General features: G+C 70.6%; 1 protein-coding gene across 1 annotated transcript in view; it reads right to left on the reverse strand.

The window, feature by feature from the left end:
* Positions 1–19,890, reverse strand: part of RXRA (retinoid X receptor alpha) — a 67,172-nt gene extending 47,282 nt beyond the window's left edge. Inside the window, exon 1 of the mRNA XM_037492943.2 lies at positions 19,840–19,890. Within this exon, the coding sequence (XP_037348840.1) occupies positions 19,840–19,867 (28 nt within the window). The 5' untranslated portion in view covers positions 19,868–19,890. The remainder of the gene's footprint in view (positions 1–19,839) is intronic.
* Positions 19,891–25,620: the final 5,730 nt, after the last annotated feature.

Below are 25,620 nucleotides of genomic sequence, written 5' to 3' on the forward strand. Positions count from 1 at the left end.
CAGGGCATGGGAGTCAGCTGCTGGGGGTCCTCTGGCCCGAACACTGTCGATCTCAGGGTACCCCAAGCCCCAACCACGGCTCCCATGGCTCTCAGTCCTCAGATGGCGAGTCTGAGAGGGCGCCGGCAGGAGACAGGAGGCACAGGTGTGGGCTGGGGCTGCCACCTGGGCACGGCTCGGCGGGCAGGGGCAGGGGAAGAGGCTGGCGGGGCCTGAGACGGCCACATCAGCGCTCCTGAAGCCCAAGCTCTCGGGGCAGCGTGGACACATGGACGGAGGCCCCGCACCAAAGGCTCAGAAGCCCCCACGGTCCTGGGGGCAGCCAGCTGGGCCCCCCGACCCAGCAACGCCAGGCCGCAGCTACACGGGGGAGACTTCACACCCCCTGGCTGCCACCCCAGCCTGCTCCAGAGGGAGGGTCCACAGTGACCAGCGTCTGCACCAGCCATGGCCATTACGAAGCATCGAGGTAGCCGCCGCTCGCCACTGTGGCCAGCATGTGACTCCGCAGTGGCTGCGGCCAGGGCTGTGCTCTTCCCGAACAGACACCCACCTCACCGCAGCTTCAACACAGCCGAGGCCCAGCTGCCCGGGCAGCGCAGGGTCGCTGGACAGGCACAAGGCCAGCATGGGTCTTGGGGTCCAGGGACGGGTCCATGGGGTTTTATGGAGGCAGCACCTCCCCTTCCGATGGAGAGACGCAGCCCCTGCTCACCCGCAGCCCGTCCCCCAGCACCAAGAGACAACCCCCACTGCAGATGGGGCTGTCCGCACCGACCCCCGCCAGGCAGAGGGCGTGTCCCCGCTGGCCGAGACAGGCCCACGGCACCGGCAGGGGGTCAGAACCTCAGGTCCCAGAGGCCGGGCTGGGCAGACGGGCATCCAGCCCCATGAGGCTTCCAGAAACGGGCCTTCCCCCGCCCAGCAGACCTGCAGGAACCCCACCTTCGGAGCTGCTTGCGAGCACGGCCCAGCATGAGGCCCGGTGGATGCCATGCACTGGCCATGGCGTGCCGAGCCCTCAGGCTCAGGGCCGTGACTTTGTTTCCTGGGGAAACTGCAACCCCGACCCCCCATCAGGCCAGCACGCTGACCCCACGCCCGCGGGTAGCAGAAGGGCCCCGCCAAAGGAAAACAAGAGCCAGGTCCAGCAGGAGAGCGGCTGGAGGCCGGGTGGTCCAGACACTCGGCTGCGCACGGTCAGATGCCTGGCCCCGGGCCATCCTGCCCGCCGCAGGGCCACACGGGGAGCCATCGGGCAGCCGCCAAGCCCAGCACCGCTGGCTGGGCATGATGTCCGCCCTGCACCCGCCCCGGAGCCCGAGACGCACGGGGCCCCTTGGGCCCAAGAGCAGCCGGACTAGCAGCTCCAGGCCGGCTGGGCACCTCCTGCTCCCCACATGGCCATCTGGAGGAGCCCTGTCCGTGCCCCACCGGGGTCTCCCAGACCCTCACCTCACAGGTGCCCATCAAGCCCTGGCCCCCCAAAGCCCACAGTGGCCCTCAGCCCTGGCGCCCAGCTGGACAACGCCTCCCGCTCACCCCATATACCCACCCTGGGCCCTTGTTGCCCCCAGGCCGTCCGCCAACCTGTTCCCTCCCTGCAGGCAGGAAGGCCCCCGGCCCCCCCAATCCCCACCCTGCCCTCGCCGCACACGCACATGCACACAGACGCCAGACCCTCCCCGGCCCCTCAGCCGCCCCGCAGCCCCTCCCGGGGCAGACCCCACACCCGCCGCCACCCACAGGCCCACCGTGCACCAAGCTCCCCTCAGCTGGGCGTTAGAAATCCATTCACGGCGGCACTTGGTTATCACACGGGGCCGTAATTAAAGAGGACCACGGAGCGGCATCTCAAACGGCAAAGCCGCTTTCTAATCCACACGACTCCATCATCGAGAAAAATACCCAAAGGGCCTGCACCGGCCGCACCCCATCCCCTCGGGGCAGCGAGGCTCGGCTTCCGCGTTTAGGCCGGCGAGATCGCCTTCCCAAGGGAGGGGGCGCCTGTCCTCTCCAGGGGCTCCCCGAGCCAGGAGGAAGCAATCAGGGGTGGCGGAGGGGGTGGTCTGGGGGAACGGGGCCATGGGGTGCTGGCAGGACACTCGCTCACCCACACCAGCACCTGGCCTACCCCTGCTCTGCATGCAGCGCGGCGGGGAGGCGGGGCCCACGGCCACTGCCCACCCCCTCCCGTCCCAAGGTGCCCGGACCCCCGAGGGCAGCCCCTGCAGTTCTCCACACAGGCGCCTTCCACAGACCCAGGCACTGTACCCTCTGGGCTTCTTGGGGTTCAGTCAGCCCCCTTCTTACAGGAGGGGATGTGGAGGCAGGAGGGGAGACTGTCCCCCGCGCAGACCCCCCTCACCGCTGCCTCTGGAGAGAGAAGGGAAGCGTCCCGAATGGGAGCACACCCGGGTGGGCGGGGGCCGGCCGGGCTCCGGGGCAGGTGGACGCGAGTGGGGTCAGGAGACTCGGGGGCCGGCAGGGCCCTTCTTGCAGGTCAGCCTGGCACTGCTGTGCCCACCTAGGAGGAAGGTCCTGAGGGAAACTGCAGCCCGGGACGGGGCGTGAGCCCCCCACAGCAGCCCCAGCGTGGGGCCACCGACACTGTCCCCGGAGCCGCCAGCTGTGAAGCAGGACAGGCCCCCCACAGGCAAGGACGCTGAGGCCTGAGGACCAAGGCCCCCAAGCACCAGCTCGGTGGGGGTGGGGCGGGATGGTTCCTGGCTCCGACAGCAACACAACGGCGGGGTCCACCCCGTGCCGCCCCAGGCCCCCACCCAGCCGCACTGAGCGGCCCCAGGCAGCTGCCGGCGCCTGACACTGACCAGCTGCCCAGGGCCCCGGACAGGTCGCTTAATCAAAGCCGCCAACATCCCCTCACGTCTCCGGGCAGATGCGCATGGCCGGCCATCTGGTGACCACTCTGGCCGAGCCCGGGTCTGCGCATGCTCGGACAGGCAAGAGTCAGGGGCCAGGGGGCCTGGCTGGGGCGGCCAAGGAAGACGCTGACAGCCCCAGCCAGCCCTGCCCTGGCACCGCCCGGCTCAGCCCCAGCAGCACGGACACAGGTACAGTTCTAGGCTCACCCCCAAATAACAGGAGCAGGCCACCCCAGAGAGGAGGGTGAAGACCCCTCGTATGGTGAGACAGGGCGTCGGGTGCAGCCCAGCCAGGCTCTCCTGGGTGCCACTCGGCCAGAAGCTCCCGTGCGATGAGCCTGGCCCCCCGGACCGGCCCAGCCCCACGGCCACCTCCACCAGAGACCTCCTGCACCAAGGCGGGTCACCAGCTCGGGCCCACCGTCACAGCTCACACGCACCCGGGTCTCGGCCTCAGCTTCCGCGGAGCAGCGCTGGCGGCCCTGGCAGAGCACCCAGCCGCTGCCCCTCCGGCATCCCCGGGCACTGGCGGAAGCGGACCGGGACGCTCCGTGGAGCCCAGGACTCACGCGCAGTGCAGGCGTGGACTCACGGGAGCCACCCCCCTGGGATGGATGGCCTGGCCGCCATGCCCGGCGAGAGCTGCCCCAGCCCTGACCCCTGCTCTGCCCGGACCCCCTGAGCTCCCTGCTGCGCACACCCACCCAAGTCACCTTCAAGTCACAGCCAAGCTGCACCTGGAACATCCCGTGCTCAGACCAAGACCCCCCCAGTCCCACCTCCTAGAGGCCTCCAAGTCCCTCCCCCCAGCCCAGGGCGGCCTCTGCAGTGACCCTCACAGGCTGAGCTCGCCCCCACCTCAGGGCCTTTGCACGACAGCCTGGAAGGTTCTCCTCCACGTGTCTGCCCACCCAGCTGCTCCTTCTATCCCACATCCTTGGCCCCACATACCCAGGACCTGACCACCGTCACCGCCGGCCCCAGGCCCCCGTGCGCCTCTGGAGAGGGGACACAGGGCTCTGACCAGCCAGGCTGAGGAAGACCCCTCCGGCCCTCCTCACTGGCGCCCTGCACTCCGTGGCCCCAGCACGCACTCCCCACCCCACCGGCCAGGGGGGTGCCTGGCCCTCGCTGTCCGGCCTCCCCGCTGCAGCGGCCCCGGCTCCGCTGGGGCGTGGACACAGAGAGCCGCCCGCGGAGCGCGCCATCCATCCCGGCCGACACCACGGCAGGCAGCGGGGCGTCCTCCGCGCCCCCATTTACATTTTCATTGCATCACACGGGAAAATCGCAAACGTTGTCCCTTCCCTGGTCTCTAACCTGTCCCCGGCCGGCTGCGGCGCCCCGCGGCACTCCCGCAAGGCCAAGTCCGGGCCCACCCACCCCTGCCTGCTGGGGCCGCCCGGGGCCCTCCCGCACTGCGGGTTCCCCTGTGGCCCGGTCCCCCCGCTGTCAGGGCCTCCCAGCTGGAGGCCACACACCCCAGGGGGGCCTCCCCACATCCTGGAGTCCTCCCCCATAGGATCAGTGCTCCCCCACAGGGCAGGACCAGCCCAGGGTCCCCCTTGGCCTGAGTCCCCTCCCAGGACCCAGGTTCTGCAGCCAGAAGCCGCGCCTCCCTGTCCCCAGGACCTTGGTCCAGCCCAGGGCTACCCCCAGCTCAGTTTCCCCTCCAGTCGCCTCTGTCTGGCCCGGTCTGTCTGTCACGGCTCCATCGACATCATCCGGACTCCAGGCGAGGCTCTCACGCCCGCCCCAGAGCCGCGGGGGAAGATCCTCCCAGGCCTCTCCTTCCCGCCGCCCTCCACAGAGCTGGCCCAGAAAAGGGGGCCCAGACCCCAGGGAGCCCTGGTCCTGCCACCGTCTCCCCTCACTCGCTGCGCAGAGCCCACAGCCCCACCCCCCGGGGTGCGGAGCCCCGGACACGGCGGCTGGGTGGCCAGGCGGGAGCAGGGTCGCCGCGGCAGGCTGGGCTCGCTGAAGCCCCACCTAGGGCAGCACGACAGAGCAAGTGAGCGCTGGGGGGCGGCCAGGCGCCCCAGGAGGCCCCAGGAGGCCCTGCGTGGGCCGCCGTCACAGCTCCCTGGCTACCACCTCACCCCAGGCCCTCCCCAGAAGCTGCTGCCCCGGGAGAAGACAAGACGCAGGCGCACAGGTGAGGCACGGGGCTGCGGTGAGGGAGCGACACGTGGGCAGGGCGTCCAGAGGACTTCCCATAGGAGGGGGTGCAGCACACCGCCCGCCGTGAGAAGCCATCCACGCGCACCTGTGCGGGAGTGACCCGACCTACTTGTGAACCAGCCAGGCTGCAGAGTGGACTCCCTCCCCAGCAGGCACTGCAGACAGTGGGCACGGAAAGGCAGCACACGCCGCTGGCGCCCGTGGGAACAGCCTTCCTCAGCTGTTTTCCCAGTACCTAAGGAGACTGAGCAGGTGGGTGGTGGTGGCAGACATGGGTGACTTGGGGCGCATGCGCGGCCGCCACCAGATGCCCAGCGAAGGCCCGCGGGAAGGGCCCAGCCAGGACCTCAGGGCAGAGAAGCGGCTGCCAGCTACGGCCCTGCTGCTGGGCCACCAAGGCGGACAGTCTCTAGCCCCATGCTCCAGGCCTCGTGGTGGCACCTCCGTGCCAGCCCCAGGGTGGGCCTGAGCGCAGCTTCCAAGGAGGGGGCCGCTGACCACCCAGGTGGCACAAAAACCCATCCCAGACTTGGCCAAACTTCCAGACCCATCCCAGCAGCCGGGCCCAGGAGCCAGGCACAGCCCCGGGCCCGACAGCACCATGGAGACACCCCAGTGGGCACCGTCACCCCAGGGGACAGGTGCGGAGACAGAGGCCCTGGTCCAAGGCCCCGCCGCCACCCGCGTTACCAGCAGCCCCCGGGGTGTCCACTCCCACCCCCTCCACCACCCACACGCACGGGGCAGGGGCGCTGGCGCCTTGGAGGGCAGAGGGCCTGAGAAGCAGCAGACCCGTAAGTGCCAACGCCAAGCCTCACCCTGGGTGGCTGTCCAGCGACTGCTCCCCCAACTCCGCAGCCACCCCCTGACCACCAGGCCAGCACAGATGCTGACAAGGGCTCCGAGCCCCTGTCCGACCACCACCCGGCACAAGGGACAGGAGTGCGGTGACCACTGCCAGAGCGTGGAGGAGACCTAACCCGGGGGGGCTTCCTGGAAGCGGCTACGTGTAGGCGGAGACCTGCCAGCTGGAAGCTGGGTGGGAAAGGGGCAGCGTGGGCAGGACCTGGTGGTGCTGGAGGCCACTCCGGCTCCTGAGGACCCGGGGGCGTCCATGTGGGAGGCAGGGGCCCAGAGCGGGTGGGAAGGCAGGCGCAGGGCGGCACCAGGGAGCCAGGGCAGGCAGGGCGGTGTGGGCACGGCAGGAGCAGCGGGAGTGCTGGCCTGGGAGGCCAGGCCCGGCACCGGCCCACCCTGCGTCCTGCTGGAAAACCCAGCACCCAGTTGGGGGTTTTGCCGCGAAACCTCCGTTTCCCCCACGCTGTGGCTGCTGAGTCAGGAGCCCGGGGGTGGGGGCGCGGGACGGAATCACAGCCCCTCCGCCAGGCTCCACCGGGGGCAGGTCAGACCCGAGCTGGGCTCCAGTTCCAGGCCCTGCCCAGGGCACCAGCTCATCGGCGGGGAGGGACAGGGCGCGGGTCCCCGGGCAGGGAAACTGGGGCCTGCGTGGGGCAGCACAGACTTGCCTGTGCTTGGTCGGCCCCCTCGTGTGTGTCCAGAGCAGAAGCAGGTGACGGAGGGCCAGGGGCAGCGCTGGGGCGAGGGGGCGCTGCAGGCACACCAGGCAGAGGGAACAGCCTGGGCGAAGGCTAAGAGGCGGGAACCCAAGCGCAGGCGGCCAAGGACCTCTGGGGCTCCACAGGGGTGAGGCCACCCCCGACCACCAGGTGGGCAGGGCTGGCCCACCTGGGCAGGGCCCACAGGTGGCAGGCAGGAGGCAGAAGGGCAAGAGGGCTCAGGGGACATCAGATCTGCTGACCAAGCCCCGGCCCCCGCCCGCTCTGGGGAGGAAATGCTCTTTCCCACAGTTACGAAAGATCCTCTTTGCTTGAGGGAAGGAGGCTCAGCCAGGGCCACCCCACGCCAAGGCTCCGTGCCGCACTCGACGGGGCTGAGGGCCCAAGGCCTGGGGTCCGCGTGGTGACCACCCACCTGGGCACGCGCCTCTCCCCAGGACACTGAGCGAGGAGAGGCCAGTGGGGACAGGACAGGGGACTCAACCCCAAGTCCACTTCAAGGCGCGCCCGGCCTCGATTCCCGGCCCCTGGGGGGTTCTGGAAGCAGCGGTCCCTGAGACCAGCTCACCCTCCCAGGGAAACACTCCCTCCCAAGACACAGGCTCCACGCCTCCCACGGCCGCCCACCCAACACCGCGGGGCCCACAGGCAGCCCCAAGCCAGAGCTCCCCATCCTGCGGATGAAGACATTGGTCCCCGGCCACAGCTTCTGGGGCAAATATTGAGGGTCTGGGCCCACCGAGTTCACCCTCATGGCCACCCGGACACAAGTGGCATCAGCCCCGAAGGCAGGCAGACCCAGGCGGGAGGCCCACCCCGGCTGCCACAGCTGTCACGGGCCAGGCCCCGGGGTAGGCCTCAGTGGGTACCAGGCCACCTGCGGCCAGACGCCTCTGTCACAGAGGAGATACCCTAACCCTACGGGCGCTCCAAAAACGAGGGGCACCCCCACTGCCTGAGCCAAGGATGCAGCCTCCGAGGCCCCGCCACGGAGAGTGGGTGCAGCCGGCACTGCCCACACCTGCTCCCCCCTCCCCAGCTCTGCTGCCCCCAGGGCTACAGGGCCCTGGGGAATGGAGCCCAGCAAGCAGCTGGCACTGGAGCCCCATGGGATGGACCCTCCCACAGGGAAAATATCCGCCTCGTCCCCCCTGGGCCAGCAGCTCCCAGAGGTGGGGACCGCGGGGGCCCCTTCCAGCAGGTGCTGGACCACCCTCCCCGGACCGCCACCTTCCTCCCGCCTGGCCGGCCCCACCCCTGCAGGGCACGGGGCGGCCGGAGGGGCCAGTTGGGGGATCGGGCGGGCAGCGGCCTCACCCCAACCACCGCTTCTGGTCTGTGAAACGGGATGGCTGCCCCACACCCACGCGCTGCCAGGCCGAGCTCGGCCACCCTGACCTGGGCCTCGGTGTGAAGGGGGTGACCCCCTGCCCAACGTGCGCCCAGGGCGGTGAGCTGGGCACTGGGCGGCCTGCAGCTCACCCCGCCTCCCCCGAGCCCCCGGCCCACACAGACCGGGTGCCAGGCTCAGGCGCGGGCTCCGGGTTGGAGGCAGGTCAGGCGCCCCAATGCCGGCAGAGACCCCTCACTCCAGGCCAGGCCGGACCAAGAGCCCAGGGGAGTGACCCCAGCCCAGGGTCCCCATGTCCCCACGGGCAGCAGCCCCCACCACGGAGAGACCCCAGCTGGCGGGCACACCCACAGCTGCCACCCTGGGGTGGGCCCACGGGCCCTGCAGCCCTCAGGGGCCGGTCAGGGGCCGCAGTGGCGCAGTCTGAACGAGCAGACCCTGCCCGGCCGGTCGGAGGCAGGAACACCTGTGTGTGTTTATCCACCTGCACCCTCGCGGCCCGCCCTGCGCACACCCAGTCACTCGGGCCGCCCCAGGAGTGCAGTGGGGCCGCAGGCGCCGGGCGAGGCCCACTCCCTCCGGAGGGCGAGGACGAGGACGAGGACGAGGACGGCGGGGCTGCCCTGCGGCGGGGGCGGGGGGCGTCATTCCACAGCCCCCCGGGTCACACACCCTCACCCATGAGGCCCCAGGCGGGAGGCCGGAAGCCGGGTGGAGACTGGAGGGTGGGGAACTCTCTTACCCAGAGTTGCTAAAAAGAGCCAACGGGGAAGTAAAAATAGGAAATAAAAATAAAATTGCTCCAGCGCCCGGCTGTTTGTTAGGAAACCAGGCATGTCCCAGCCCTCTGGCGGCTCGACGGCCCCTCCCAGGTGAGGAATGTCCCCCACCTTGAGGCCACGGCAGGAAGCGCCGCAGGCAGGAGCCTGGGCCCAGCCCGGCCAGGCCAGGCCAGGCCACCAGGCCTCGGCACCTCAGGCGAGGCCTCCCGCGCCTCCTCCAGATGGATCCGCCACCCAGGCCCGTCCACCCAGGCAGAGAGCAGCCCCGCACCAGAGTGGTGGGGTGCCCTGGTCCCCAGCCACCACCTCTCCAGGACCCCCCATCTGTGCAGTCGCCCTGCCCCCAGGGGGCAGCAGGACACACCGTGCCTGGCCCTGCGCCCCACGCGGCTCAGACCTCGATTTCCTCAGCCACACAATGAGAGGAAGCCTTCCTTCCTACCCGTCCGGGCCTTTCCCGGGCTGGCACGAGGCAGCTCGTTCGCACTGGGTGAGCATGACAGACCCTGCTGCCAGGACAGCCACTTCCCCCAGGCCCGACACTCCCAGCAGCCGGGACCTGACCCTGGGGCGCACCCAGCCCGTGGGCGGTGAGGCGGGCACCCTGTCTAGGGGGTGGGTGCTTCACCCGCCGGTCAGCAGGCACTTGTCCCGCTCGCCAGCTGCCAAGGCGCTCACTAGGAGCCCGGCACGTGCTCCCGGGCCTGCGGGGACCCAGATCCTCTGGCCGGGCCAAGCCCAGTGTCCAGATGCCCAAGGTCATGGCGGCGTCAGGAACAGCGCCACCAGGAGGGGTGGGAGGGCAAGGGCAGGGAGGCCTGGAGGGTCCCCTTGCTCTGGGTCCTGACACCCTAAGACCCAGGTCTCCCCGAGGCCTGCTTGCGCCCTCAAGGGTGTGACCTGAGCCCACAGCCCACAGGCCCAGCCTCAGAGCCAGGGACGGGGTGGCCAAGGGGTTGGGGTCCTGGCTGCACCCCCAGCCGTGAGTCCCACAGCGTATCAGGAGGTCCGCGCCAGTAAGGGTTCCGGGAGCTGAGCCCCACCGTGCCGGCCTGCGGGTCGCAGAGCATGCCCGCCACCCACGCCGAGACACGGCCTCCCACGAGCAGAGGCGTCTGGGCGGCGGGCATGGGCAGGGAGGCCGCCAGCGCGCGGGGACACACCCTTCCCCATCTCCACCGGCGAGGCTCTGGAGACTGCAGGGGATGGGGGCCGCCCGCCCAGGCTGGGGGTGCGGGGGCCTGGGTGGGGGCCACCCCACCTGCAGCGCCTCCCCAGCCCGGGACACACGCCCGCCGGGAGCCCCATCTGCAGGCAGGGAAAGAGGCCTGAACCCCTCCAGGCCCGCGCTGGCCAAGGCCAGCTCTGACATGCCCACGGGCCCAGGGCAGCCTCTCGTTCTCAAGCAAGTGCCCCGCAAGGAGCAAAGTCGGGGACAGACCCCGAAGCCCAGCCCCAGCCCGGGGTCCCAGGCGCGACAGCTGCAAACACCTCACCAGGTCACGGGGGAGCAGAGCCCCCTAGCAGAGGATGCCCACCTGCACCCCGGGCAGGAGGTGCTGGGACGCCCCCTGGCCCCCCGCCACGGCCCCCCGGCCCTAGCTGCTGCCACGGCTCCTCTCTAGGCCACGGCTCCTGAAATGCTCTTCTGAGGCCTGAAAGGGCAGGGGCGGGGGCCCCGTCTCCAAAGCCAGGGGCACACTCTGAAGCCACGGCCTCTCCCTCCTCCGGGATGCCCCAAGGATCCCGCTCCCCAGGCCTGCACGCGCCCGCCGCCAGCGCCCCAGCAGGCAGCCCAGTGCCGCCCAGGCCTCTGCCCTGCTCTGCAGCCCGCACCAAAGCCGCCGCCATCACGGCCTCCCTGGTTTGGCAAAAGCTGCAATATCTTGTGGGCACGCAGGCACCGCCTGGCCTTCCACTGCTCTCCCCCCGCTTGGCACCCTGCCCAGCCAGGACCCTCCGAGGGCCGCCCCAGATCCCACACGTGCCTGCTCGGCCGCCTCGGGCCACCGGGCCCACCCCCGCGCCCGACACCAACTCCCGCAGCCCCGCTCCGGACACACCTCCCTCCCGGCTGTGGGTGCGCCCTCGCGCCTGCGCCTCCCGTGTCCCGCTCCCCGCCACACCCCTCAGCAGTCCCCACGGTCCTCTGCAGCCTGCTGACCATGCACTGCCCGTGGACCGGCAGCCGCAGGGGAGGCTGGGGCGCGGGGGCCCCGAGAACCCTGGTTGTCGCCAGCACCTTTCATGCTGCCCAGCAGCTGGCTGGCAGGACAGAGCCACCGGCAGCCTCCCACCCCTGCGCTGCGCCCGAGCTGGCCCCTGCGGGTGGGGCACACTTCCGAGATGGGGCACGGCTGATGCCGGGACCTGTAGCCCAGGAGGCCCCTGGCAACGTGAGCCAGCACGTGGGTTCCTCTCCCAGAAAACTCCGGTGCGCCCCACACATCTGTCTGCAAGGCCCACGCAGAGGCCAGCGCGCGGACACCGCCAGGCTGACACTCCTTCCTCCAGCCCTGCTCCCTCTAGCACGCGCTCTGCTGCCTCCACACTGAGTGGGCAGGGGCGGCCAGTCGCCGTGCTCTGCGCCGGCGCTGTCCACTCTAAGACGCATGCCATGTGGCCCCGGGGCCGCCTCCCCCGGGGGCCGGGCCTCCCCCACCTCTGCATCCCCGGCTGCAGCCAGCCAGACGGACAGACAGATGGACACAGGCAGGTGGGAGATGCGCTCTGCACGCCAGCCAGGATGGGTTTCGCGCCCGACCCTGCATCCAAGTGTCCAAGAGGCAGAGGAATCGGGCGCCAGCAGGGCCGCACAGGCAGGCCCCCTCTGCCCCACGCTCCGAGATGCCTGGATGCGTGGATGCGCATGGATGCGGCCACATGGATGGCCACATGGATGCGGCCTCAGCATGGACTCTGGGGGGCCTGGCCTGGCCCTGCGGCCCCCACTCCCAGAGTCAGTGCCAGCTGACGGTGGGGGGGGGGTGGGCATGACCACACTGACAGTTGCCCCACGGTGTCCCAGCGACGAGAGCACGGCAGTGGGTTTTGAGGCTGTGCGGGTCGGGCCAGGGCTGCTCCTGGACAGTCAGGGGCCCGTGGTACGAGGCCCCAGGGACAAGTGGCCGGTCAGTGCCGGCTTCCCAGGACTTCCACACAAACAGCCCCTGCACCAGCTCCTCCCCAGCCCAGCGTCCTCCTGTCTTCATTTTACAACTGAGGAGACCCAGGGGAGCGGGGCTGAGGGTCTCGGAGTCACAGAGGCCGAGTCCCATGCAGAGGCCCAAGTGCCCACCTGCTCAGAGCACCGGCTGAGCTGCAGGCCAGGGGGCCAGTGCCCCGACGCTGCACCCAGGGGGACTGCAAAGAGAAGGCAGCGGCCCTGGCTGCCCCGAAGACCCTGGGCTCCAGCTGGGCCTAGGAAGGCCACAGTGGGCACTGCCCCGCCCCAGTCCACTGTCCAGCCCAGAGTGGCCAGCACCCAGTGCCTAAGACCCACCTCCCGACCTTGATCCCAGGCTGAAAGTCCAGCAGCAGGGGTGGGGCGGGGGCGGTTCCACCACCTCCCACGGACTCTGGCCCCAGCACGAGCTGTTTTCTCCCCATCCAGTCGGGGAGCCAGTGGGGACCTCAGACAGCCCGGCACGCATGCCCAGCTCCCAGCTGAGGGCCAGGGCACTGCAGGGATGGGCCAAGAGGCATGGGCACAGACAGGTGGTGGGGAAGGGACGGCGCTACTGCACCGTGAGGCCTGCTAGGGCCTCTTCCGACCAGGCCATCCAGGGCCAGGCAGTGGAGGGGACACCAGGGCAGCAGGACCCACTCAGAGGGGTTGCCTGCAGCCAGGCCTCAGCCGCTCACAGGGTCAATGATTCTCAGACCAGCTGACCGCACCCCCAGGCACACAGGTCGCCCTCCAGCCCAGACCTATACCCCGCCCGGGAAGGGCGAGCTGGAGGGCCAGTCATGCAGTCAGAGCCTCTGAAACCCTCCAGGGAGGAACCCCACCCATGTCCCCACCTGGGGCTGGGGCCAGAACTCTCCAGGACTCCTGTTCTCTTTACCCGGCTCCCTCTCCTCAGCCCATCCAACAAACTCCTATTCGTCCCTTGAAGCCCAACTGCAACAGCCCTCCTCTCTGAACCCTCCCCGACTTCCCAGCTTCCAAGGGAGGCAACAGAGTCCAGCAAAGGGGAGTGGCCCCCCCCAAGCCACACAGCCCCCACTCAGGAGATGCTACGCAGGGCGCCTCCCTCACCAACAGGCTTTAAACACGAGAAAACCGAGGAGAGAGAGTGGGTGCCCGGTGGGGGGGCGCTGCAGGCCCGTGACACAGAGCAGAGGCCTCCACCTTGGGCGGCGGAAGGGGCGCTGCGAGCCGTCCCAGCAGGCAGGTCAGCGCCCAGGGGAGAAGAGGCTGGCCTGGCCTCGGGCGGCGGCAGGACGGTCCACCACCTCCCCCCACGTGCTGTTCACCCCCACTCAGAACCAGACTAGGCACAGCTGGAGCAACCCAATAACCACAGGAGTCCCTGCCCCGCCGGGTCCTGCCCGCTGTCTGCTCAGCCGTGGGGAAGGAGCAGGGCACATCCCGAGACCTGGTGCCCAACGGTGCAGCCCATGGGATGGCACAGCAGAGATCCTGGGAACCAGGCCCAGGTGCAGGGGACAGGCAGAGCCTCTGGCAGCCAGACAGCCCCAGGGACCCCCAAGGCCAGGAGGAGAGCCCGGGCTGCACCCTGCACGGGGGACTGGCCCTCCTGCACATGGCGAGGGCGTCCGCCCGGAAGATGCACAGCACCAGGGGATGCAGGACACGCCCCAGCAGGACGCACCGTCCTCCCCCAGGCGCAGCCATGGCCTCTGCAGAGGGCCCCAGTCTGGACCAAGCTGGGTGTCGGGCGTGGGGGGTGCTGGGGTCTCAAGGAAGGACACCCGCCACAGCGCAGACCCAGCACCCGCGCTCTGGGCCCTCGGCAGCCAGGGCACCCGGGCAAGTCCCTAAACACCCTGCACCTCAAGTCCTCGTCTTGAACACGTGGACACAACAGCAGCCCTGCCTGGTGTGCCAGATGGTGGGCACCAGCCTCCCCCCAGGGCCCTGGGCGCACCCCCCAGGGGGCAGCCACCTTAAATCCAGCACTGGGGGCCACAGGGTGCCCACACTGCAGACTTCCCTGCCCTCAGGAAGCCTGAGAGAGGCGGAGCCAGATGGGGTGAGGAGGGTACAAGGAGCGCCCCGCCTGCTGCGTGTTCCAGGGGCACCCACTGCGGGGTGGAGCCAGGCAAGAGGGACTCCCAGGGGCACATGCCAGCTGCCGTGGACGCCTGCGCCATGGGGCTTTGGACAAGTCGGCCAGGGAGCCTGGGAGCCGCAGGTCTGGCCACCTGGGCTGTCACAACCTGACCTCTGCCCGGGGCCAGTGCGGACACTTAAGCTAAATTGGCCAATTACGGGGTACTCAGAGCCCCCCCGCACCCCCCCCCCGCCTCCCAACCCTCCCCTTCGAGGCACAGCACCAGGAAATCTGTTGAATCAGTAACCTCATTAAGGCCCAGTGGCCACACCCGCAGCCAGCTTTGAACTCCACAGGGTTTATCGACGGCTGCTGGAGGATTTACACCCGGCCTGGCCCAGGTCCAGCTCCTCTCCCTTCCCCTCCCCGCCCTGCTGGACCCAGACCCAGGACAGCCGCCACCGAGCCCTGCCACCTCCAGCCCGTGCCCACGGAGTGCAGAGGCTGAGGCCAACCTGGGTCGACCCAAAAGCAGGGGCTCAGAGTGAGGGCGCCCTCAGCACCGACTCAGCAGACAGAGTCAGGGGCCGCCGTGAAGGTCTCTCAGGGAGGGCCCTGGGGACACCAGGGTGAAGGCCACTCACGGGGCCCTGGCATGTCGGGCCAACCAGCCCCTCCTCCTTCCTGCCTGCCTCCACCTCCCCATCCCGCACTGCACTCAGAGCCGGAGGCCTCATTCCCGCCACGACTGGCACCAAGCCCAGCCCCTCCCCCACACGGGCCGCCTGCCCAGCTCCAGCCACCAGGACCTCTAGGCAGCCCCCGACCACTGTCTGGGCGGCCACAGCCCGAGTGCCGCCCCCAAAGCCCGTGCAGCACCGGCTCCCGCAGGAGGCCTCCCCCCAGGCTCACAGCCACCCCTCGACAGCAAGACCAGGCCCATCCAGGCCCATGTGGACTGAACCCGCCTCCAGGCCCAGCCCATCTGAGAGCCCCCGACGCTGCCAGAGCCACCTGGAGCGGCGTGTGCCGTGGTGGCTGCATGCGGGGCACGTTCATGGTGCGTGTGAGCACATGCGAGTGTGCACGTGTGTGTATGCAGGTGCGCATTCATCTGTGCACTTTGCACATCTGTGTGTGTGCATATTAACATCTGTGTGTGTGCATATTAACGTGTGTACACGCATTCACCTGTGTGCACTGTGTGTGCCTGTGTGTGCAGGCCTGGGTGCGAGTGGTGGGGGCTACAGACAGACCCGCCCTGGCCTGGGCCCGCTGCAGAGGCCTCACTGGCCGTAGGAACCTACTGCCAGACAACTCGGTCCTCAGCCCCCCACCCACCCACCCCTACCGAGACTCCTGGACATAGATCGTTCATCCCCATTGGGCCTCAGGAGGCACCAGGGGTGAGAGCCCCGTCCCCAAGCATGTAGCACTTATGCGTGTGCCAGAGACCCAGCACAGGGGCCACGCAGAGCCGGGTAGGCAGACCAGGCCCTGCCGCCAGGGGCTTCTGAAAATGCTAACTGAGCCTCAGGAGGCCTCTGGAGCACGCTTGCCTGGGCTGGGTCCACTTGGGGCCGGTCAAGAAGGAGAGGCAGCAGGCAGCACGGCCCGGAGCGTAGCAGCAGCACCGAGGCCCTGGCCAGCAGGACAGCTCTGCCTGTCTGCACAGCAGGCCGGCCTCCACGAGGTCCTGACGTCCAGTCCCAGGCAGGCAGCAGGCGCCCAGGCTGAGCTGGCAGCGTCCTCACAGAGGCAGCAGAGGGCCCTGGACAAGCGGGGAGAGATCTGGAAAAACGGGACAGGGAGGGGCACCAGGACCCAGCCCGGTCTGGAGACAGACCAGGCCCCGGCCCGCGCCCCAGTGCCACTCACCCGGGAACTCGACGGCCAGGGTGGCATGCAGCTGCTGCCCGCGACAGCACCCAGTATGAGGTGAGCCAGCCCGCTCACACCCAGCCCTGCACACGCGAGTGCCCTACTCTCCCCTGCACAGGCCTGGACCAATTTTATTTAGCTGCTTTCTGCTCCATTTCACGCTCATTCAGCTGCTGAGCTAGACAATTGCTTTGTAACTCTAGGGTGCAATTTCCCTGTCTGGGAGGCGCTGGGCACAAGCACTCAGAACATCTCGCACCAGGCTCAGTGGGTGTGCAAGCCAGCCCCGCACTCCACCTGCCTCCTGCGGGCCTCCTGCGGGCGAGCGCAGTGGGGGCAGAGCGGGTGGGGGCGCCCCGCCTCACAGGAGCGCCGGGCAGGGCACCCCTCTGCCTCTGCTCCCGCATCCGATCCACCAGCCATCGCCGCTGCGTCCCGGGCTGGGCCAGCACGCGAGGCCTGGACCCGCCCTGACCTGGCCAGAGTCACGGGGGCTGGCCACAGCCTTGCTTCCGAGGGACCATTGGACAAACTCCAAGACAGATGCCTTCCCTGGCTGGGTAAGGCCCACACGTGCGTCCATTTCACAGGCGGGCAGCTGAGGCTCAGCCCGGCAGGCCGCAGACACATGGAAAGCGAGGACAGAGGACCAGACCCCGGCGACCTGACCTCTGGTCCAGCCACCAGGCACAGTTGGTGGGAGCCTCGCCCTGGGAAGGGGCAGCTGCTGGGGTCCGGCCCCGCCAGGGCTGGCCAGGTCGTTCAGGAGGCCGGTGGGGGAGCAAGTGACACAGGGAGCTGAACGGGAGGGGTGAGAGAGTGAGGCTGGAACCACGTGGGCCTCTTAAAACACAAACCCCGCAGGCTCGAGGAAGGGGAGCCGGGACATGTAGGAAGAGGCGGGGGAAGCCTGACCCAGGACCACCCCCGTCCACAGCAACCCAGGAAACCCACCTGCCAGCCATGAGCCCAAGTGGTCACTGGCCCCAGGAGCCACTGCCCGGACACTCAGGCTGAGGACGGCCACCCGGTCCTGCCCGGCCCCACCAGTTCCCACACAGAGAAATGCGCCAACGGGCACCTCAAGGCCACGGAGACAAACGCCAGCCGTGGAGGGGCGGGCGGGCAGGTTGCGGCCTGTGGAGCAGCCTGCACCGGCACAGCCAGAGGGCCACCCCCAAGGCTGCTGCCCACGGCGCACCGGAGGCCAGGGCCCACAGCGCAGCCCGAGAAAACGAAACGGGGACCGGCCCAAGGGTCTAGGGCAGCAGGAAAGGCACTCGCCCGCCCCCACCCGCCCCTGCAGCCTGCACTGCGCTGTCCTCGGGCCCTCTCCGAGTACCAGGCCCCGGAGCTGCATGCTCAGGCGCCCCCTGGCAGGGGCCCATGCCTGAGTGCCCATCCTATGCCTGCTCAGCAAGTCTACGCCCCCAGGCGTCCTCCCCAGACCACCATCAGAAAGTCCCCGGCCACAGAGGATGAGGCGGGGCCCAGGGAGAGCAGGCCGCGGGCCTCCCCGAGGGGGCGAGGCTCCGTGCCGCCCTGAAGGACAGGCACAGCTGGAAGAGCCGCCCGGGCAGGCCCCCGGCGGCCACCCCCATGGAAGGGCGCACGGCTCCTCTGCTGAAGCCTCACTCGGTCCTGGCCCTCCTGGGTCCCGCGTGCCACCCACATCTGGGCACCGGGCTCAGGGCTTCGGCTGGCCCAGCCGCCAGCACCAGAGGAGGACGCCAGGTGCCAGGGGCACGGCCAGGCCCGCCGAAGCCCGTGCCGCTCCCCGCCGCAAGCAGAACCCCCGCATGAAACAAGCCCAGCAGCCGCAGTGCCCGGACCAGCAGAGCCTCGCAGGCCACTCCAAGTCCAGCCTCCGGGCCCGGCCTCCCAAGAGTCACATGACCCTGTTATTTCGGGAGGCCCCGGAATGTGCTCTATTTTGGGTCCCGAGGGCTCTGGCATTACCAGAAGCCCCTCTCCGGGGGTTTAAGTTTGCCCTGGTCCCCAACAGCTCCCCGGAGCACAGCCAGGAGGACCTCTGCCCCCCGCTGGCTGCCCCGTCCCGGTCTGGGCAAACACGCCTCCAGCAGCCCAGGGGGTCTGGCAAGACCTGGGGCATCCGCTGCAGACTCGGCCTCCCTGCCCCACGGTCCAGGCTGACACCGTGCCAGCCCCCACCCCCGGCGGGTGCCAGGCCCTAGCCCACCCTGGGCAGCAGGCTCAGGAAACAGGGGCTGCCTCACACACGTTACCCAACCACCAGAACGGTACTGGGCCTGTCCCTGCCCTCACCGGGCGGCCCAGCGGGCAGCAGCTGGGAGACTCTGGGCAAGAGAGGGCAAGTGCTGGGCCCACCAAGCCCCAGGGCAGTGGGTACAGGGAGAAGGAAGCCCTGCCTGCCTGAGGCCCGAAAGTGGCCAGACTGCCCAGAGGGGTGGTGAAGCCTGGCCAGTAGCTCCGGGTCTTGGCCCGGGAGACCAGCCGGCCCTGGACAGGACAGGCCTTCTGACACCCACCCCCAGGGATTAGGCTGTGTTGACAAAAGGGCTCAGGGCTAGTAGGCGCTCGAGTGGACCTTCGACTCCCAGGACTTCAGAGCTGGACACAAGCTCAGAAAAAAAAGAAAATGGAATCAGGGCCCGGGCCGTCCTCTCAGGCAGGGCCCAGGCTGCACACAGGCCACCCTCGGGTGGGGAGAAGACCCCACCCCGCCGGCCCCGGCAGTGGCTCCCAGACACGGGCCTCCTCACGGCGGCCACCGCGAGGCCCGACCCCGTGTGCGGACCCCGGGACCCTCGGGCATCAGGGACAGGCCGTGCTCTCCCGGCGGGGGGGTGGGGGCGGGCGACACAGCGGGCTCTCCTGCTCGGAGCCGGGCTCTGCGTGTGTGTCTGCGTGTGTGTGTGTCTGCGTGTGTCTGTGTGTGTCTGCGTGTGTGTGTCTGCGTGTGTGTGTGTGTCTGCGTGTGTGTGCGCGCGTGTGCCGGTGCTCGGGAAACTTTAATGGGAGGAAAGGAGCTGCGGAGTGCGCGAGCTCCCCACACCCCGGAGCCCCGGGCGGGGTTCACACCCCACAACCTCCGCTGTCACTGTGGCGCCCAGGCCCGTCCTGCCCCCGGGGGCGCCCGAGGAGGCGCCCGCCCGGCCGGCCCGAGTCTCCGACGGGACGACGGGCCCCCCCGGCGCGGCCTGCGCGCCTCCAAGTCCCTCCAAGTCCCGGGCGCGCGGCGGGCCGGGCCGGGCCGGGCCGTCCACCGGGGCCCAGAGCGCCCGGGGCCCGGGGGCGCCTCTCCCCGCCGGCCTGACAGCCCCGCCGGCCGCAGCCTCCCCGGCCGGGCGCCCCGCCCTCCTGCCCCGCGCGGACGGGGGGCGGGGGGCGCAGGCCTGCCCCCCCCCCCCCCCCCCCGGCCCGGCTGGAGTTGGGGGGCGGCCTCGCGGGCGGGGCGGCCGAGCTGCCCCGCGCCTCTGGGGTGCGCCCCGAGCGCAGGCCGCTCTGGGCCGGCCGCGGGGCCCGGGCCGCGGGGGGCGCGCCGGGCCGGCCGGGGAGCGGCGGCGGCGCGAGGCCGTGGGGACCCGCCAAGTCGCTGCGCCCGCCCGGCCGGCCGGGTCCCTGCGCCGCGCGGCCGGGGGGGCCGGGGGGACCGGGGGGCCGGGGGGCCGGGGGGGCCGGGGGGACCGGGGGGCCGGGGGGCCGGGGGGCCGGGGGGCCGGGGGGGCCGGGGGGGGGGGCCGGGGGGCCGGGGGGGACCGGGGGGCCGGGGGGCCGGGGGGCCGGGAACGGGGCCGGGCGCCGCCGGCCGAGGGGCCAAGTCGGGGAGTGGGGCCGGGGGCGCCCCGAGCCCCGCCGCCGCCCCCCGCCCGCCGCCGGCGCGGGGAAAAGTTGCGGGGCGCGGGGTCCGGGGCGCCCCCGCCCGGCCGCCCGCCCGCCGCCCGCCGGGCCCGCACTCACCGAGCGGCAGGAAGTGTTTGGTGTCCATGGCGGGCGAGCGCGGCGGCCCCCGGCGCGGCCGGCCGGGCCCGGGCGGCGGGAGCCGGCGGCGGCGGGGCGGCGGCGGCGCGCGGAGGCCGCGGCGCGGCGAGTTGTTGCAAAAGTCGCCCAACAATGTAAACTCTGCGCCGCGCGCCGCCGGCGCCCGCCCGCCCGCCCGCCCGCGCCCCGCGCGCGCCGCGCGCGCCCGTGCCCGTGCCCGCGCCCGCCGCGGCGCCGGCGGGGGGTGGGGGGGCCCGCGACGGGCGCGGACTCGGCGCAGCGCCGGCCGCCCCGCCCCGCCCCGCGCCGCCGCCCGCCCGCCCCGCCCCGCCCCGCCCCGCCCCGCCCGCGCCCCGCCCCGCGCCCCGCGCCCGCGCCCGCCCCCCCCGCGGGCGCGCGCCCCGCAAACTTGCGGCTCCGCCTCCGCCGGGCGCCCGGGAGCCGCGGGGGCGGCGGGGGCGGCGCGGCCGGGCGCGGGGCGCGGGCTCGGGCCTCCCGCCCGCCAGAAGCGGCGGCGCCCGGCGCCGGGGGGCCCGGGGGGCGCGGGGGGCGCCGGGCCATTGTCTCCGCGGCCGCGCCGAGCGCCGGCCCCGCCGCCCCGGGGGAAAACTGAGGCCGGAGAGGGGCCGCGGGGCGGGCCCGGGCGGGGCGCGGGGGCCCCGGCGCGCGGGGACAGCGGGCAGCGCGGCCACCCGCCCCGAGCGCGGCCGGGGAAGCGCCCTCGCCCGCTGGCCCCTGGCGGCCCGGCCCTCCCGCGGGGGGGCGCAGCCGGGCCGGGCCGGGCCGGGCCGGGCCGGGCCGGGCCGGGTCTCTGCCCGACTCTGGGCTCGTGATTCGGTTGTTTAAAAACGAAAGGAAGCGCGAGGCCGCGCGGGGCGGCCGGCGGGGCTCGGGGGCCTACCTGCGGGAGCCCAGGCCGGCCCCCCCCCGCCGCCCCCCCACCCCCCAGCGGCGCTGGCCGCCCCCGGGCCCCAGCCAGGCAGGCCTCACGTGGGCCCGGCAGTGACCGAGAGGGAGGGGCGCCGGGATCGCGGTCACCCGGCCCGGAGGCCCCCCCAGACCGCGCATGAGGGGCCGTACCCTGCCCGGGCGACCTCCCTTACGGCCTCACTGTCCTCCGAGCAGGGGCAGCACCATCAGCCACCATCTCCCCCCAGCCACTGGCCCAACCCCCCAGGCCAGCGTGTCCTGTCCAAGCGGGAGTGTCCTGAGGGGCTGTGGGTGGCCACCACGGCTTGGGGAGCTCTCCACAGCCAGCCCCCTGCAGAGCCTGTAGGGGGGTCCCCCCTCCCGGCTCTAGAAAGCTGGACTGGCTCCTGGGCCCAGTCCCTCACCCTCTCCGGCCACAGCCTGTTTAACTGCAGCCCCAACCGCTGTCATCAGACCCACGTCTCTGCTTCCTCGAGCTCAGCCGCTGCCTCTAAAACTGGCTCCTGTTGGCCAGGCGGCCAGGGGGCAGCCGCTCCCCTCCTTGACCCTGCCCCTCACTGCTGGCAAGCCCTGGAAGAGCAGTGCCAGGCCCCCCGTGCCTGCTTTGCTTGACGACCTGTGGGCAGCGGACACCACCGGCCCGCCTGACTCCCAGGCACGCTGGCAGGACAGCCCACCCAAGACCCCGTGGCACTGGGCCTGGGTGACCCTGGCGGGCAGCGGCGGCAGTGGGCAACAGGAACAGCCCTGTTCCTGGCAGCTCAGCCCACCTCCTGGGGCCTTTGTCCGGGCTCCCGCCTGCACGCTCGGTGGAGGCGTGGCCCCGGTGTCCAGGCCTGGGCCAGCGCCCAGCTCTGCAGTGCCCAGCCACGCACCTCAGTTTCCCCATCTGCACAGTGGGCGTGACCACACCCTCCTCGCTGAGTCACGATGGCTGAACGAGGTAGTGTGGGAGCCGGGCGCTTCCAGGTGCCCGGAGGTGGGAGTCGCTGCTCCTCCTGCTGAGCCCCAGGCAGCCCCAGCCTACGGGGTCCAGGGCACGCCCACAGGGAGTGAGGCAGAGGGAGCTCCTCGGACACTGACCGGAGAGCAGGGCCACAGCTGGCCAGAGGCCCCAGACTGGCTGGTGCCTCAGGTGCGCTTGGGGGGAGGGCGGCCAGGGGCTCTGTCAGTTAAGGCTGGGGTCCCGGCAGGAGGACCCGCAGGGCCCACGGCCTGGAGATGGGTGTCCCCGCGCACAGGAAGCGCAGGCCGCCTGCCCACGTGGCGGACAGGCAGGGACACGCCTGTCGGGCCCTCGTGGGAAAGCTGGTCTCAAGGGTCTGAAGTCGCCCAGACTGAGGGCAGCCGGCACCCTGGGCCCCTGCCCCTCCTCCAGCCCCACCCGGCCACGCAAAACTAGACAGTGTTTTTTGAAGCAGTTGGCGCCTTAGAGACCAGCCTCATACAGACAAATTTCCACCCGCTTCCCGCCCCAGGGGAGGCCAAGGGCCCCGGAGACCACGGCCTTGGGAGGAGCCCAGGTCCGGAGCCCAGGCCGGGCCTCTCTCCTGGAGGGCGCAAGGAGGCTGCGGGGCTCAGCTGCCCGAGGGCGACCCTCAGGCCCGCCTGCTCCGGTCATAAGAGAAGGCTCCCCGGCTCCTCCCTCCCCGGCAGGGCTCTTTGCTGCAAAGGACCCACACTGCCCGCCGGGGTGGCCGGGTCCACGCTAACCATGGAAAAAACCGCCCCCGGCTTTCCTGCCATGTGCTTCTGCAGCCAAAAATATTTTTATAGTAATAGCCATCTATTTACAACCTGAGATCTGAGAGGGTTTGTTTTTGTTTGGAGCTTTTTATTTTTAATTTCCCTGAAGAATGCTTTTCAAGGTACTTTGCCCTGCTTTGCGCTCCCGTCCCGGCTGGGTCCTGTAAACAGTCTCCAGCGTGGCTCGGTGAATAATATTTTGAAAGGCCGCCGTCTGCCAGCCGTCCCTGCGGCGGGGGCTGGGCGGAGGATCCCAGCTTCCCGCTCAAGGGCCGGCTCAGCTGCTTCCAGCTACTCTCCCTGAGGGGCAGTCGGTGCGCCTGAGCTGTGACCCCCCGCCACGGGGAGCCGGGGCCTCGCCCCCCCCACACACAGCTGGGCACCTGCAGCCTGTCCTGGAGAGCGGGGGGTGGGGGGGGCCTGTCTGCCAGTCTCTGCAGCTTCTTCGGGGTGACCCCCTCTGCGGGGAAACTCAAGCCGGGGGACGACGAAGCCCAAGGGCTGGCCGAGATCACACAGCAAGGCCAGGGCCACCCGAGCCAGGTCCCTTCCCTCCGTCAGACAGGAGCCCCCCAAGTCTTGTCCTTGGGCTTGCAGTGGTGGGTTCTGATAAGTGAGGGGAGGGGAGGGGAGGGGTAGAGAGGAGGAGGGGGAGGAGGGATGGAGAAGATGGGGGAGGGGAGGGGCAGTGGGGGGAAAGGAAGGCTGGGGAGGGTTGGGGAGGGCCTGCAGCTGCTGGACAGGGCCCAGACCACACCTCCACCATTGCCCAGGTGGGGCTCAGCCTCGGGCCTGGCCCCAGGGACAGCACCAGCAGCACAAGAGAGTTGGGCTCCTGTGATTGCCTACAGAGGTGGCCCTCCTGGTCCCCTAGGGGGCTGCATGGGGATGAGCTTGGGGGGCAGTGGCCAACTCAGGCAGACCTGTCCTTGGCGGGGGCCGGCCTCAGGGGGCAGGGACTTGTGGCTCCGGCTGGAAGTCAGGGCCGCTCGGAAGGGGTGGCAGACGCGGGGACAGATGAGGACACCGCTGGTCTCGGGCTGTGGCTGGCCGGCGCACACCTGCACACTCTCCCACCCTGCAGCCTCACAGCCCGGCCTCCGGCCCCCTGAGCAGAGGGGCAGCGGCTCTGACCGGGCCCCAGGCTCAGGGTGAAGGTTAAAGGCCAGACCCCCCAGCACCACGCCCCTCCTGCGCTTGCGGCCTGTGGGCTCACGTAGGTGGGTGGGTGAGCCAGGGCGCCCGGGGCAGCGAGGCCAGAGCGGAGGGCAAGGCCGCAGCCTGGAAAACTGGCGCCGGGCAGGTGCCACAGCCAGGCTCGGTCACCGGCGCTCGACCTCAATCCCGTCTGCAAAATGGGGGAGCAGAGCCAGCTGGGCAGGGAGCAGGAGATGAGACTGGGGACGGGAAGTGGAAGTTGAGGAATCCCAGGAGCTGAGAAGGGCCCGCGGCCCGTCCCTCGCCAGCCCCCGCCCGCCCGGCCGGAGAGGGTGGCTTTCATCGGGGCACTTATTATCGACAATTGCGGCATCCATCTCCCGCGCTCGCGGGGTCCGGAGAGGTGGGAGAGGTGCGGGTCGGCAGCGCCCCGTCTCCCCGCCGGAGTCAACTTGCCCCCATAAAGATAACAGGAAATGATTCCGAATGTTTATTTGACAGACATGATATGAGCCGTAATAGCCTGTTGGGATTAAAAATACCCGTTCATCTCTGTCACCCGCCAATGTGGTTTAAATATTATGTATGTGGCCGCGGCGGCGGGCGACGGAGCGGTTATTGATGGCGCCGTAAAGAGGGGCCGGTTTGCCTTGAAGGATGGGAAAGGGTGGGGGCACTTGGCCTAAAGCGCCTGGGTGCTCCATCCAGAGAAACCGCGCAGCCCCCGCCCCGGCCGTGAGCGAGGCGGCCCGGCCGACCTGCCCCCCGCGGCTCTGCACCCTCGGCGGGGTGGGGCGTCCTGGCCTGGCTGCAGACTGCAGCTCAGGGTCCCCACCGCAGAGGCCCCAACACCCGCCCCTGCTGAGGACCCCTCACCTGGTGGCCGTCCCCCACCCAGCATGGCGCAGCGGCCCCCCAGCCGCCTCCCAGCGGCAGTGCCGCTCCCAGCTTGAAACCCTCTCCTGCGCACCCTTGCCCTGGGATAAAGTCCAAACTCCCAACCTCCCTCCCTCGAGTCATCTCCCTCCCGCGCCCCCTCCAGGGCCAGCACTGGCCGGACCGCTGTGCTGGCCCCTGGCCGCACCTGGCCACGTCGCAGCCACCGAGAGGCTCCGCTCCAACAGGGCCTTCTCCAGTTTGCTGGGCTCCCCCGCGCACCCCCCACGCCTGGCAGGGGCTTCAGCGCCCCTGGAAGCCTGCGCCCCCTGTCTCTCCGCCTGGTCCGCTTCCCTGGCCAGCCCCAGCCCACACCCCGCCTCCGCACAGTCTGGGGTACTCAAGGGTCAGCAGGGGAGCGGGAGGGAGCCGGAGGGAGGCCGGGCCCTGCCACCTTGTGCCTCCGAGCTCTCCACGGCCGGGGCGGGCCCTCGTGTCCCTCTATTCTTAGGAGAACCACCCTTTCCCCTCCAGGGCCTCGGTTTACCTACCTGTACAATGACTCTGGCCCGAGTCCGCAGCTGAGGAAGTGGCCTCTCTCCCACTGACGAGGGGCCCTGCTCCCAAGGAGACCTGGGGTGGGGGGGTTGTCCTGGAAATGAGGTCACCCAGGAGCCCGGAGCCACCTGCGGGGAGGCAGTGGCCTGGGGTATGCGGTCCCGGCCTCAGCGCCCTCGCCCCAAGCTTCTGGAGGGCAGGACGGCGGGCTGACCGGGAGGCGAGCCCTGGTCCAGAGCGTCACCAATGAGCCCCACATACATGGCACCCCTGAGCTGTGGGGGTACATGAGTCTTCATTCTCTTCACCCCTTTTGGGGGGCCCCTGGTCCTCCTGGGGCCCCCACTGCCCGCATTCCCCACCAGACCCCATCACCACGGCCAGCAAGTGCCCGGGACAGGGCGCTGCCGGCGGCTTGGTGGCCTCCCCGGAGGAGGAACCCCGACTTGCACTCCTCCAGAGCCCCGCATCTGGTGGGTGCTCACGGAGCTG

Source organism: Talpa occidentalis, unplaced genomic scaffold, assembly GCF_014898055.3.
Source record: "Talpa occidentalis isolate TD23 unplaced genomic scaffold, MPIMG_talOcc4v2.1 talOcc4.7, whole genome shotgun sequence".
Lineage (NCBI taxonomy): Eukaryota > Metazoa > Chordata > Mammalia > Eulipotyphla > Talpidae > Talpa > Talpa occidentalis.